A 15,573-nucleotide genomic window follows, 5' to 3' on the forward strand; every position below is an offset into this window, starting at 1 on the left:
AACTTTTTTAAATTACTGCAATAGTATTAATTACCGCAAAACGAGTTAAATGTTATTTAACTTCTTTTTTATTATTACTATAAGGGAATGTTTGTTTTTTTAAATTTTTTTTAATATTAAATAAATTTAATATTGCATTTTTAAAAATGTTTGATATTAACAAATTTCTTTCTTTTCACGACATTTGCATAAATGAATTAAAATATGTTAAATTTTTGAACTTTTTAAAAGATTATTTCTTAAAGTTCTAATTGCTGCTTTGCAACTAGAAACGATTTTTTATTTAAAAAAAATTAGCGAGTAACAAATAGCAAAGTTATGTTTAGAGTAAATAAATTTTTAATAAATTAAAATTTTGAAAATTTGTTTTCTTTATTTATTAAAATTGAGTGCTGCTACATTGACTGAGGGTTTGGCATCTGGTAGCAATCTTTTCTTTCAATTTTCTTCGTTTTTTTCTTCTTTTTCTGAAAATTCATAATTAATGTAACAAAAATATGGTACTAATTTGTTACATAAATATGCTATAGTGTGTGTGTATGTATATATATATAATTATATATATATATATATATATATATATATATATATATATATATATATATATATATATATATATATATATATGTATATATATATATATATATAAGCATATATTTATATATATATAAGCATATATTATATATATATATATTTATAAGCACATATTAATATATATTTATAAGCATATCTTTACGTACTTAAATGCTTTAAAATATCGTAAATAAACTCTCTTATTTTACACAATGTTAGCATTAAAATAACTGTTACTTGTATTTATTTCAGGTGGTATTCTAATGAAGTTCGTAAGTCACAGCAACTTAATGAAATGCTTGGAGCTGGTATTGGAGTGTTTCAAGGTCTTTCAAATTTAGCGATAAATGGTATTGTTTTGGCTGTATTGTACACTGGTGCCATACTTGTCAATAACCAACAGTTAATGCCTGGTGATTTAATGAGCTATTTGATTGCCACTCAAACCGTCCAAAAGTATGTTGACCAATTTATTTCCTTGTGTGTGTGTGTTTTTTCTGAATTTTTCTAATACGTTTAAATTTTTCTCAAATTTTTTTAAACATTCATCATCATTTTTTTCATTGTCTTCATTATCATCATCGTCACATTTGTTATCTTTTTTTTTTTTTTGTATTTTTTTTTCAAAATTCTATTGAAATATAGTATACTTTCTAAACAGGTATAGTACTGTTAACAGTTGAATTTATCAAAAAACTTTTTTTACTTTTGACCTGGTTTCATTTAAAAAAATTTTGTTTGTTTACAAATTTGTCTTTATTATATTAAATTTTGTTTAATGTTCTATTAAAATTATTGTTTTGCAGTCAACAGGTATAAATTAAAAAATCTGCTTTGCCTACTAAAGGTTGGAACATCTAAAGTGGCAGCCACTAAAGAACTGGAATGTTTTTTTTGTTATTTTAAAAATCATCTATTTGTTTTAAAAGTTTTAAAATCAAATCTACAATTATTTATAAGTTTTTGTTGTTTCTTTTTATGTTGTTATCATAATTTTTGTTGTTCTTGTTGTCTTTATGTTGTTTTAAGTCTTACTGTGATTTACTATTTGACACCAGTAAAAACATACAAAAGTGTTGAGTTAACATAAATAAAAGTTACAAAAATTCCTAAATTTATAAAATAAATGCCTATAACTTGTCCTATATATTCTAATCACTTCATATCAAGTCAAATAAGTTGCATGCTTGTAAAAAACTGAACTTTTAAGTCATTAAATGCTAAAATCATACATCATTTTACTTTTTATGAAAATCATACATCATTTTACTTTTTATTCAACATAAGTGTGAATTTTAGTTTAAACATTTTAAAATGTTATGTATTATCTGATCTATTTGCAAACAATTACTTGGTGCAAAATCATGTACCATAAACTATAAAACAATTTATCATGTTTGATTATCAATTTATCATGAAATTATCATTTCACGTTCATAATAGGTAAGGTAATAATTTCAGCTCCCACTTCTTTTATACAGCAAAAAGATATGAAATGCAGTATAATTATATAATTAGGTCTTAATTGAGGTTAAAAATAGGCTAATTTTGAATTTTTTTTTTCATTAATTACCTCCAGTAGTAAACATGATTCTTTCATACTTTAAAGCTTTATGTTTTTAAAACGAAATATCAGAAGACCTTTGTTTTATCATGAATAGCTCTGGAATTTTGTAAAACAAATGACATTTGATTTTGAAAGCCATTTTTTTTTTCATAATGCCTGCCTAAAAAATTTAAAACATCTACAGATTTAAAAAGTTTAGTTTTTGAGTAAAACTAGCATTTACTGAAGTGACACAATGCATTTTTTCAGTTTTAATTTAAGGTAGGCGTACTAATTTTTTGAAGTTTACCGATATGGTAAAATTCAGTAATTATGAAGGTTTAAAATGGGCTCGAGCTTAACTTTTAACTTAAAAATTTGTTGCTCTACTTCAAATAAACAAAAACTAAGAATCTACAATGTTTTTATTAGTTTAGTTTTTTCTAATAAATTGACTATTTTATTTATGTATTTCTAGGCGAAGACAAGAATACAATAACTATGTTCTAGAATAACCCAGCTTTGGGGCTCTGTTGAGTAAAGGCTAGATGAGGTGTTTCAATGAAAATACTTATCTTGAGCAGATGTTAACTTCATCTGGCTATAATCTTGTAGAAGGCCTCCAAGGCAAATACATTAGGGTAAGCAGAAATGTTCTTTTGACCAGCCTTGTATTATTTTTTCATCTATTAGACTGGCATAGATGTAAACTTGTATTAAATTGTTTTCTGTCAACGATGGGCCCTGGATTTTCTTGACTCTACTTATGGGTTTTTTCTTGTGTCTCCTTGTTATTGGCTATGCAACTCATTCTGTTATGTTCTAATAAGTGTATAGCTTTAAAACTCAGAATAATGGTTCTTAAGCTGGGTGGTATTAAGGTTTCTTGAACTTTGTGGTACCACTAAAAGAAAAGATGATTTTATCAAAAGCTGTAAAATATCAGAGTATTAACATTGCCATGTTACACATATATGGTGTCTCTGTTAGGGCTTTTAGTGTATATTGTCCAGGCCACATTAAGGAGCTCTTTTTTTAATTTTGAGTTAATTAGGTAACTGCAAAGCATAGTCATATAACTGAGTTTAGCAAAAAGTTGTCCGCTTCAGAAACTATTAGTTCTGTATTTAGGTTGGCATTACTGAATGCTGACCCTAATTCTGAGCTAAGACTGTATGCTTGATATCATTTTTGTGGCTCCCTAAAATAGCTTTGTCATAGTTTTTAAAATAGACAATTAGGCAGTGGAAGTTAGGAAATTACAGCATAACTCTATTTCTATCATGCCATCTCTAAAGTTTAGAGCTAGCTTAAATAGGTGATATACTAACAGTAATTCACTGAACAGAAGGATAAAGAATCTTTAAAGCTGTATAAGGGGTAATGTAATAAGTATGATATAAACATTGTTTACTCACATGTGGATAGTGATGATTTCAGAGACATTTATTAATGTCAATCAAATGCACCAGAAAAGTTGGTCTCACATGCTTCTTAACTAAATTAAAGTTGTTGCCTGAGCACCCATTTGCTAGTAAATGTGAACATTCCTCTTAAATAACTTCTTTTATCTTTTTCATTTTGTTCTCTTTATCTGTACAAATAGCAAATACCTGTTGCAACCAAACAATTAAGTGTTTTTTAAAATGTCATTTTTAGATTTTTTAAATTACAGTAATTATTATGGTACAGTACAGTATTATTATATTTACTTCTTGCTCATAAACCCTCTTGATGTGTTTTATTGCTTGAATGACACAATATTCTAAAGTTGTTTTTTTTACTTACTGCATCTATAGTTTAAAGTTTAAAATTTGTTTGTTTTTTGCTACTTATACCTCAAAGCGTTACCGATTACTGTTATTTTTAAAATAATAAAAATTGTTGGTATTACATAGAACTACACTCATGTAACCAATATTTTGATAAAAGTGACCAAATATCACAGAAATCAGTAATGTTTTGAGGTATAAGTAGCAAAAAGTAATGAAATTTAAACTAAAGCGGCCTTAAATCCTTAACCAGTAAACCAATCATACTGAAATTTTGTTCAGAGTTTGGTGTGGTCATAAGCTTCATTTCCATCAATTTTTGTTAAGTTATATAGAGTTGTTCTCATTGTACAGGTGTTTTTATTAGTGCACTATGAATTTAAAATTTGTCTCAATTTGAACATTCAAATTAAATTTTTTTAAGCTTACAAAATTAAAAGATTTCAAAATTTTTACCACATGATACTTTGATGTGTACACTATCATTCCATATAAGTAGCATTTATAGATTCGCTATCATGGTCGTTTATAGGCCAGCTATCATACAGCTATCATGAATCCTGATGTCAGGTTGACATTATCAGGATCCATGATAACTGTATGGTATATGCTTTTTAAAATCAATAAATTACTTTTACATTGAATGTAACATATATATTAATATATTTTTTTTAAACATGCTACATGTATTAAAAATAATGTAATAATAATTTATTAAATTTTCCTGATAGAAATCATTTTTTTGTTTTAAATTAAAAGAAGTTTTTTTTAATAAAATTTTGAAGATAGCTTTTGAAATTTCATCCCTTTCCTCATTTTTCGTTTGCTGAGTAGCTCTGAAGTTGCATTATTAAAATGTAAAATCAAGACAAAATGTTTTGAGGAATTAAAAAAAAAATATCAAGAACTTGTGCCATTAAGATGTAAATTAAATCATATTTAAATTATATGCAGTCAACATAAAAAGATTTCTTGGATAAATTTAAGACTTCATATGATAGAAGTTTTTTTTGCTATATATTTAACTAACACAATTAAAAATATACCATTTATTTGGAAGTTAAATTGAGTCTTGTTTAATGTTTTTGTGTTGTTGGTGCGAAGGAGTTTTCAACAACAACACAAAAACATTAAACAAGACTTTTTATTTAGCACCTGGAGAGTTTCTACCAGTATGCAAGCATATTTGTAGAATCATCCAAAAAAAGCAAAGTTTTTTATTGAAAAAATAAAAATCAAGTTGACTTTTATCAATTGAAAAAATATTCTTAAATGTCTCCATGGAAGAATGGGTTTGTTTCAATCCAAGTTCATTGTAAAAGAAACTATTTTCAAAAAACTTATTAGTTATATTAATTTATTTATTAGTATTTATATATAGTATTTATTAGTAGTAGATATAAAATAATGTCAACTAAGTATTTTTAAAAGTTTATTAAATTCAAGATTGTGAACTGTTAACAAAGTGTTTATAGTAGTGTATATATTTTACAAAGTCCAGAGTCATTTATGATGAAAGAATTAAAATGTCTACTGACATTTTGTTTTCAAGATATAGATTTTCAAAGTACAAAAACAATTATGTTTTTGCTAATAAAGGTTATGAGAAAAATCAAAACTGAAAATAAACAGTGACTGTATGTCAAAGTTTTCAAGATTATTTTTCTTCATTCTTATTAACTAACCCACTATGTTTCATGAAAATCTCAAAAGGTTAATAAAGTAATATTATGATGTTAAAGTCATTTTGGCAGAGAATTTTTAAAAAACAACAACTTGAAAGTAGTTTAAAAATTGTGTTAAATGTGTATGAACTTTAATTTTAATTGTATTAAAATTGTAAAATTAAACTGGAGTTGTAAAACTAGAATTATACTTTTGAAAAAAAAAATTCTTCTTCAAGTTTTTATGTTGACTGTTGCATTTATTATCTTCACCAAGCTGTCAAGATTTTTGAAATATGAAAAGTTTATGAAATATAAAAATTATGTGCTAAATAATTAATAAATATAAGTAGCACATAGTAAATCTTAGGTAAACAGCATTTACACAAGTTTATGAAATAATTCAAGTTATATAAATATTAAATTCAATATAAAATACATTTTATATTGAATTTAATTTTTATAAATACTCAATTTTAATATTGTTGAAATATTTTCTTAAACAGATCATTAGCATCTATGTCAGTTTTATTTGGCCAGTTTGTAAAAGGAATGAGTGCTGGGGCTCGTGTTTTTGAGTACATGGAACTTAAACCAACTTTAAAGTTATTAGGTGGAAAAATAATACCGGCTGATAAAATTAAAGGAAACATATCTATTGAACATATCAGGTTTTCTTACCCAAATCGACCAGAACACTTAGTTTTTGAAGATTTAAACTTAAATATCGAAGCTGGAAAAATGGTAGCACTTGTTGGTTCAAGTGGATCAGGTAAACTTTATTGTTTCAGTTAAGTGTGTTTTTAAAAGCATTTGTCTTCTGTGTTATGTTAAGTGACATATTTTACTATAGTTTTATTTCTTTTGTTATGCTTAACTACTTAGTGAAACTTATGTTATATTTTATATTTATCTCTAAAAGTTTTTTAAATTTATTAATCATTTATTAGAATAAGATTTTAATGTATGGTCTGTTCCATAGATACTGATACAACAAGGGCTTTTAATGGGTTGAATCTGGGTTGTGTATCAGCGTACATGGATCCAGACCTGATTTGTTTATATGGGTCTTGGTTTGGGCTGGGTATCAATAGGCCCTACCTGGATCCAGACCTGATTTACTTAACAAACCTGGAGCAGCTCTGACTTGCCGCAGGTTCTAGAATTGCCCCCAGTCATGCCAAAACAAAAACAAAAACAGTGCGTAACATTACTGGGTGTGGGGTATTGGTTGCATGTGTCATAGTTGTGTACAGTTAAGGTGTACTTGAGGTAGTTTTTCTCAACTTTCATTGATGAAATACTTAAAAACTAAAGCAGTTAGCCTTAACTAATACAATAAAGAGAAAGTAACATAAAAATATAATAAAGAGTATCCAATAGATTATTTATCTGGGGGCTTCACAAACAATCTCATCTGGGGCATCACATACAATGACTTTGGTGTCTTCCTAATCAAATGTTTTATTAAGATAATATTGTAATAATTTTGTTATAATAATATTATAATAAAAGTATATTAAAATATATTGATATATATTATAATAATAATATTATAATATATATCAGCGCTTTTTATAAAACTTTTTTTTTCTTGGTTTAGTGCTCATAAAAGGCCTAACAGTCTTGTCACAAAACACTGTGGAATAACACTTGTTTAGGAATTTCATGTCGCTTTCCTCAAAAAAGTTGCAATGCACTGATCATATAATCAGTGCTGGAATTGAATCTTGGACCTTTTGATTCTAAGGCTATAGCCATTAAAGCAATGTTTTTATCAGCATATATGCTTAATAATAAATAAGATTGGAAAATTTGCAGAAATCTGAATGACATTAGTTAAGAAAATGTTAATTTGGCTTGGTTATAACAGGTCTGGTTATTAGAAGATCTGAGCCTAACTTGTTTGGTTGATTGGGTCTGGGTCTGGCAAGTTTCAGAGCCATAATAACAAGACACAGTCCCGGTTGAAACGGGTTAGGTCTGGGTCTACCTTACCCATTAACAGCCCTAACTAGCCCTTGCTGTAATGATATTTGACAGAAAAATTGGCTATTATGGGCATTTTTTTTGCAAAAAAAGCAATATTTGCTATATTTTTTAAAAAAAGTCCTCAATTTCTGAATTTGGGCAATGCCCAAAACTAACCAAATACAGTCAATACTGTCGCAAAGAGTCTAGAATAGCCCTTAATAAGTGAACTATAAATGTTTGTAACTGACAAATTTCTTTAAGATCAAGGCAACAGCAACAACAACAACAAAAAAGTTAAAATATTTTGAATTAAAGATTCGTTTATCTAAATGCTTTGTTGTACAATTGGCTATAGTTGCATTTTAGATGCATTAGTTCTCTTTGCAAAGTTATTATTCTGAAGATCATTTCTTTACTGCTGTAAATTCTGAGAAACATATTTGCTTAACAAAATGTTACTTGAGTTTCACTTCATTTTCTGAACATTTATCATTGATAAAATAGGTAATAATTATTTTTGTTAATGAAACTAGTTATTTAAGTTAACTTTAGTTTCTGTGGGTGTCAAAATGAAAATTTCATAACCAAAGGTCATGTAATGCTGTCACATTGAGCAAAAATATCAATGAGAAAAAAGTTCATAATTTTAAAAGTTATTATTTTATAATAAGATAATTATTTGAATATAAAACTTTAGTTACAAAAAGAATTTACACTTTCTTTTTAATGTTTGTGATGGTCTGACACAATTGTAAGTTGCTGTAAATGACATCGGTGATATATAGCTGAGGTCATAACTAAAGTTAGAGTTTAGTTGTATTGAGCCCTTTGTGGTTCATTTTGAGTAATGCAAATATTTGTTATAAAAGTTTGAATGGCAATTATGTTAGATATAAGCGCTATTTTGTTTTTATTTTCTTATTTCGTTTTTATTTTATTGTAATGATTGATTTTTTTGCTTGAAAAACTCTAATACTTTAAGCTTAAAGCAAAGATCATAATAATATAAGTTAATTCTGATAAAAAATATTATTTAAAATTAATTTAATAAAAGTATATCATTCTGATAAAAAAAAAAAAAAAATTTAATTTAGATTTAAAAAATATATAACTTAATTTTGATTTAAAAAATATATTTGACTTAATTAAAATCAAAGTTAATTCTTGGGTTTAACTTAAGTGTAAAATTTATTTAAAAATAATACTTAATATTGTTTAATATTTAATTTTTATTTGTACTTAAAAAAAAATTAGCTCATTTTTATCGCAAATGTTTTTTTCGGTTTTTCTTCCTAAACATTTTTTTTTTACTCAAAATTAAATTTTAAATAAACGGCTTCATCAAAAATTTGCACATAACATAAGTTAAACTTTTTTTTTATTACGCAAGTTGAATTGCAGCGATTATTTTTTGATAAAACATATATACAGCAATATAATTTTAAATTTAAGAAATGATGTTTGGAAAAGTAATCCTTGCTTTCACAACAAAATAAAACAATAAACTTTTAATAAATAAAGTAAATAAAGTAACATAATTTTTCTATTTGTTATTGTTTATTAAAAATTTATTTACTGTAAACATAACTTTTTTATTTGTTATTCGCTAATTTTTTTAAAATAAAAAATTTTAGTTGCGAAGCCGCAATTAAAAATATAAGAAATAATCATTTAAAATTTAACATATTTTAATTCATTTATGCAAATGTTGAGAAAAGAAAGAAAGTTGTTAATATCAAACTTTTTTAAAAATGTAATATTAAATTAAAACAAGGCCTGCATTAGCTTTGCTAAGAATTAGTTTAAAACACATATCATTTAATGATATACTCTAACTTGATTTTATTTTGCATATGTGTGATCCAAATGATGATATAATCTAACTTGATTTTATTTTGTGTGTGATCCAAATAGTTAAGAGCTAGTTTTAGATCTTTTCTCAATATTGCAGCACTTTAGTTCAGCAATATTGATATATTTAAATTATAAAGTTATTAAATATGTTATTCATTTTTGAAAATGTGAAACTTATCGAGCTTTGGCAATGTAAAGTTGCCTCACAGCTTTATTTTAAATTTAAATTTATATAAATATATAATATACATATATATAAATTGCAAGGGAGAAAATTATAAGTTGGATTTTATAGAAAAATTTTTTAGTAAAATTTTTTTGCTGAAGTCAAAATATGTTTTGACTTCAGCAAAAAAAAAAAGTTATACTTGTTAAATAAATTATAATTAAAAATCTCAGTGCAAGAGAGCCAATGATTTATTTCTTCTTCAATAAAAATTCCAAACTTTGAATGCTTTAATATAAAATATGTAGCATAATGTTTTATTTATATTAATTTATTAAATTAAAACTGCATTAATAGCTTCGATTTCATACAGGTTTGATCACATTCTATTTACTACATTATTACTACATTAAAAATTCAAAAACATTGAATAAAATCTAAAGCGTTAGAATATCAATTACTTTTGTGTCAAATATAATTTAACAAACTAAATATTTTTACTGATATCTTCAAATTGGTCAAGCTTATAATAAAGTCTATTTATTAAAAAAGTTGAAGCTAAACAAAACTAAAAATAATTATAACAGACAAATAACTATAACAGAAAAATTTAAAATATAAGTCTCTTCAGAGTCTTTTCAGAGAAAAAGAATTCATTTGATAATAATTAAATTGCAGGTTCAGTTTAAATTTGAAAGCAATTTTCTGTTTTGTAGAAAAAATAAATTAAAAGTCATGAAGTCATTACTGCTAACAGATAAATTGGAATATTTGCTATTTTCAAAACGTGTTTGTCCAAATGATAATGGAAAATTTAATTTATAAAATTAAATGATAAACTTGATAGTATTTTGAAAAATCAAAAGTTTTAAACCGCAAATTCGGGAAGTGAGATAAGAAAACTTAGTTTTAAAAATCATGCGTTAAATATTTTTAGTGACAGAGTTACTAAAATTTTAGTTATAACTTTTATATATATATATATATATATATATATATATATATATATATATATATATATATATATATATATATATCTGTGTGTGTGTGCGGGGGTGAGTGTATATTTTAGTAATGTAAGGGGGGGAGTAACAAATGTTCTTATTTCTATCCCCTCTCTCTCCCCCCCCCCCCTTCCTCCTAGTAAAAGTTGGTGCAGCAACTATGATTTTAAAATATCACTTCGTTTGTGTTCACCTTGTTTAGTTTTATTCGAAGATAAGGAATTGATTTGAAATAGTATTTCCTTGTAAATTTTATTTGTAAACACCATTTATTTAAATACATTATTTAGCAGTGGACCTACTTTAGTAACATAAAGAAAAACTATTTTATTTAATATTTTAATAAATTTTTAAGTTGCAAATAATACCCCATTTGTTAATATTTATTGAAAATTTTAAAATATTATGAGTTTAAAATATTCTAAACATTTAGTAACTATATTCCAGTAATTTTAATTTTAGTAGTTATTAAATGTATAAAATGTTTTAAAGTTTTTTATTTAGAAATAGTGTAGCGTTTGCAAAATTAAAATAAAAGTAATTATGCTTATTAAACGTCTTTTAGTCAAATAGTTATTGTCTATTTTAACTTTTCGAATACAAAATATAAGCAATTAAAAATTGTATTTACTATCATTTTAATTTTAATAATAAATAAATGAGATTTATTATTTAAAAAGTGCTTTAAAGCACTGTGAAAATTATTAACCTTTATTAAAAGTTAAATGAACCATAGTTATTAATTCAATTATATATTAATAACTAATTTACCATATATATTAATTATGGTAAACTTAATGATTAAAAATACCAATTTACCAGATTTTGGGAATATTTAAAAAAAAAAAAAGCTCATGGAATTTTGGGATTTTTAAACCAATTGAAATTTTGTGGTATATGTGGTGCCATTGGGCTGGCTAACATCCTGATTAAATAAGTTGCATTTACTAAGGATTTTTTCTAAAAGTTAAACAGAAATAGAAATAAAATAAGGCATCAAAGTTTAAAACTGAAACTTAATAAAACTTTTTTAAGTTCTTGTAATCGTTGTTTAAGTTACTCTTATTACTCTCACGAACAAGCAAAAGTTAACATTACTCTAAAATCAATATTTTAAAATCACTGCTTTTTTCAGAAAAAAAAAGCAAAGTTTTCATGTTTCACATTCCATTATCTTTAAATTGAGTTTCATAAAAAGTTTTAATTCATTTTTTAAATCTAACGTTCGGTTAGTAATTAAAGGACAGTTTTAAATAAGTTGCTCTTCAATTGGCAGGTAATTACTTTTTAATCCATTTTATTATCTTGAAGAAATAAAGATCATGGTAAAATAAACAGAAAATTAGATATTTACTACTCGGTGTAGTTAAGGCAATTTGCAAATTATATGAGTTCTTTTATTTAAAATTAGCATGGTTTTATCAGCATATTATGTCCATACAAAAGCTTTAGATTGTATAATTTTTTTTTGTTTTAGATTTTTTTGACATTTAAAGAAACTTTTCTTTTTTCATATATAATTTTCAAAAACTTTTTACTACCCCTAAAAGTAAATCTAAAGAACACCATTTTGGAGTCTTTCGATCATTTTTGCTCATCAGCGTTAACATGAATTTAGTTAAAATCTTTTAAAAAAGTGCCTTAATTTACTATAGATCCTAGTTCTAATCGGTTCTGATATACAGTACTGTGAATAAGTTTTAGACCACTTACATTTTTTCAAAAAATCCGGGAGAATTCTTCTCTAATATTTAAGTTTGTAGTTCTAAATTATAAACTTATTAAAACACATGTATTTCACACAAAATATGGAACAATTACAAACTTTTTAATGTCAAACTTCATAAAAAGCTCCTATTATCTACCATATCCTCCTTTTACCTCAATCCCAGCCAATATTTGCCGGGGAATAGATTCATACAAGTTAGTTATAAAATCCTGGGGTATGTTGTGCCATTCTCTTTGAAGTACTTCAAAACATTCTTCAGCATTTTGGGGAGCATGTTCGACCTTTTTTCTGTCCAGGTAATTCCCGATATGCTCAATTATATTCAAAACTGGACTCTGGGGAGGCCAGGTCATCAATTTCAGTACTCCTTCCTCTGCCATTTCATTTAAATAATTTTTTTGTCATTTGGGAACAATGTTTTGGGTCATTTTCCTGCTGCAGAATAAAATTATGACCTATTAGTCTCATTCCGGATGATACAGCCTTAGGATATCCACATAACGTTCCCCGGTAAGCCGCCCCCTTATTTTGATCAAATCACCAACTCCAGATGAAGTTAAACAGCCCCAAACTTGTAAAGAGCCTCCTCTGTGTTTAATAGTAGGGTTTAAACACTCGGGATGATAGGCTTCTTCAATTCTTCTTCAAACATATTGGAGTCCTTTCGTGCCAAAAATTTTGAATTTGGACTCAGTGTTGAAATTGCCACATTATAATAATGATTTCTAAATTGCAACACACCCTCTTAATCCCGATTTAAGTTGGTAATGTCAAATAAAAGAAGAGCTGACATTTTTCTTAGATGCTGTGTTAATATCTTTTGCCAGCTCGGTTGATACTTTTTTTGTATTTCTTAAAGATACGGTTTTTAAATATTTATTGTCATCTTTTGTTAGCTTAGGAGGTCTCCTACTTTTCTTTCTATCTTCAAGGGAGTCAGTTTCTCTGATTTCTGTAATAGCATTCTTCAAATATCCTGTTTTGGATGTAGTTGTTATGACACATTGTTTTAATAAATAAACAAACAAATCCCTCATGTTTCCTCATCAATTTTGTTTATTTATTCAAAATAATATATTCTTTCAACTTCTCTTATACATAATCAAACTTAAGTATGCTTTCAAAAAATTGCATAGGAATAAAATTGTAAATACGTCTAATTATACAAGTGGTCTAAAACTTATTCACAATCCTGTATATTAACTATATATAGTTTTCAAAATAGAGTATTTCTATCAGTTTTCACAAAAAATACTAGAATTCCGACCAAGAAAGAGCTTATAATTAAGAAAAATTTCCAATAAACAATCAGAACAGATCATATTATTAAACTATGATGTTCATTTTACCTTAACAACGTATTGATTATATTGATTATAAGATATCTTATACAAATTTGGACAAGCGATTCTGATTTTAAGGTTGTTTTTTTTTCAAATAAGAATTTTCAGTCTGGGTTTTTTCGCTATAAACATTTATATTTTATGATACCGCACGATTTATTATTTTAATTTTTTTCGTCTTTACATAGTTCACAGACCTGATCATTATATATATATATGTGTGTGTGTGTGTGTGTGTGTGTATATGTGTGTGTGTATATATATATATATATATATATATATATATATATATATATATATATATATACACACACACACATATATTGAGATCGGCAAAAAATTGCCAACCTCATTTCTATGTTTTATGGTCAGACCTTTGTATCAAATAATTTTTGCCTAACTGATGCCGACCTCTATAAGATTGAGATCTTATTATATATACGAGAAATTATTGCCCACCTCATCTTTCCTAATAGCGACCCTAATATATATATATATATATATATATATATATATATATATATATATATATATATATATATATATATATATATATATATATATATATATATATATATATATATATATATATATATATATATATATATATATTAGGGTGGTCCTTTTTTTTAAATGTCTGCTCTGGCCCTCTAGATGTGTTCTATATAATAAAGTAATACTAGAATTAACAAATTTAAAAAAAAAAAATTTTAAAGGGTGCCCCAAGGCCCTTGAACACTTAACTGGTCCCTATAATTATCAAAAAAGTAGTTCTTCAAAACTATATCATGTTGGGTCTCAAAAGAAGTGAAGTTATATAACTTTTTTAAAAATAACATCATTTTATAAAAAATAATAAGAAAAAAAATTATTATAAAATTTTTTAAGTAAAAGTGGATATATATATAAATATGTTTATATATATATATATATATATATATATATATATATATATATATATATATATATATATATATATATATATATATATATAAATGAATATATATATATATATATATATATATATATATATATATATATATATATATATATATATATATATATATATATATATATGCAAAAGTTACAGCATTAAACTTTTTTCTGAACAAAACAACACAATCAATGATGTTAGAAAAAAAGTATAAGTGACTATTAAAAACCATGTAAATTATGTTTAAAATATGCACTATAACATTATCAAAGTAATCAAATATGATTTTATGATATAATTTTTAATGCTTCACAACATGACTGTATATATACATCAAAATACATTCAACCCTTAAAACTTTAAAACTATGCTATGGTATAAAATGATTTTTTTAAATAATTTTTTTGCTTAGTAGTATTTTTAAATAGTTAAAAAATAGAGACATGGAGTTTTGTATGTGTTTTTATAATTTTGTTGCTTCTTTTTTTTACCGCTCTAGTAAAATTAAACAAAATAACTATTTTGGATTTTACTGTGTAGAAAATGACATTTTTGAATTAAAAATGAAAATAGATTTTTATGATTATTTTTTTCTGATGTTTTTTGTAAAATATTTATTATAATCTTTTCTTTCACTTGGCCAGAACTTTTCATTGAGTAACTTTTCCACAAATTTGATTTTTATTTGTTGTCGCAACACGAATATATTGTCATCAATATATTCGTGTTGTGCTGTTTATGTAATAATGCTCTTTTTTTAAGGCACAGGTGATAGCGTTGGATTTTTAAGTCCTCCTCAGGAAGATTTTTTGTAAATTATAATGTTTTATTTCTTAGAGGTCATTATTTGTATGCTCGTACAAATAATGTTTACATAATAAAGTAAGCATTATTTTTATGCAATAAAATTTTTATATCTTTTAATTTTTCTCCTCATTGACATTGTAGTTTAGTCCTGTGGATGTAATAGGTGTTCAATTTGGAGGCGTGGCTAACAGGGTTTTGGGTTCAATT

General features: G+C 25.2%; 1 protein-coding gene across 2 annotated transcripts in view; it reads left to right on the forward strand.

Annotated features, from left to right (window-relative positions):
* Positions 1-15,573, forward strand: part of LOC100211428 (mitochondrial potassium channel ATP-binding subunit) — a 64,926-nt gene that overhangs the window by 25,598 nt on the left and 23,755 nt on the right. For both annotated transcript variants that reach the window (XR_010637406.1, XM_065792400.1), the window contains exons 4-5: positions 826-1,029; positions 6,062-6,327. Coding sequence is in view for 1 of the 2 variants with exons in the window: in XM_065792400.1 (XP_065648472.1) it covers positions 826-1,029; positions 6,062-6,327 (470 nt within the window). In the remaining variant the exon portion in view is untranslated. The remainder of the gene's footprint in view (positions 1-825; positions 1,030-6,061; positions 6,328-15,573) is intronic.

Source organism: Hydra vulgaris, chromosome 03 (genome assembly GCF_038396675.1).
Source record: "Hydra vulgaris chromosome 03, alternate assembly HydraT2T_AEP".
Lineage (NCBI taxonomy): Eukaryota > Metazoa > Cnidaria > Hydrozoa > Anthoathecata > Hydridae > Hydra > Hydra vulgaris.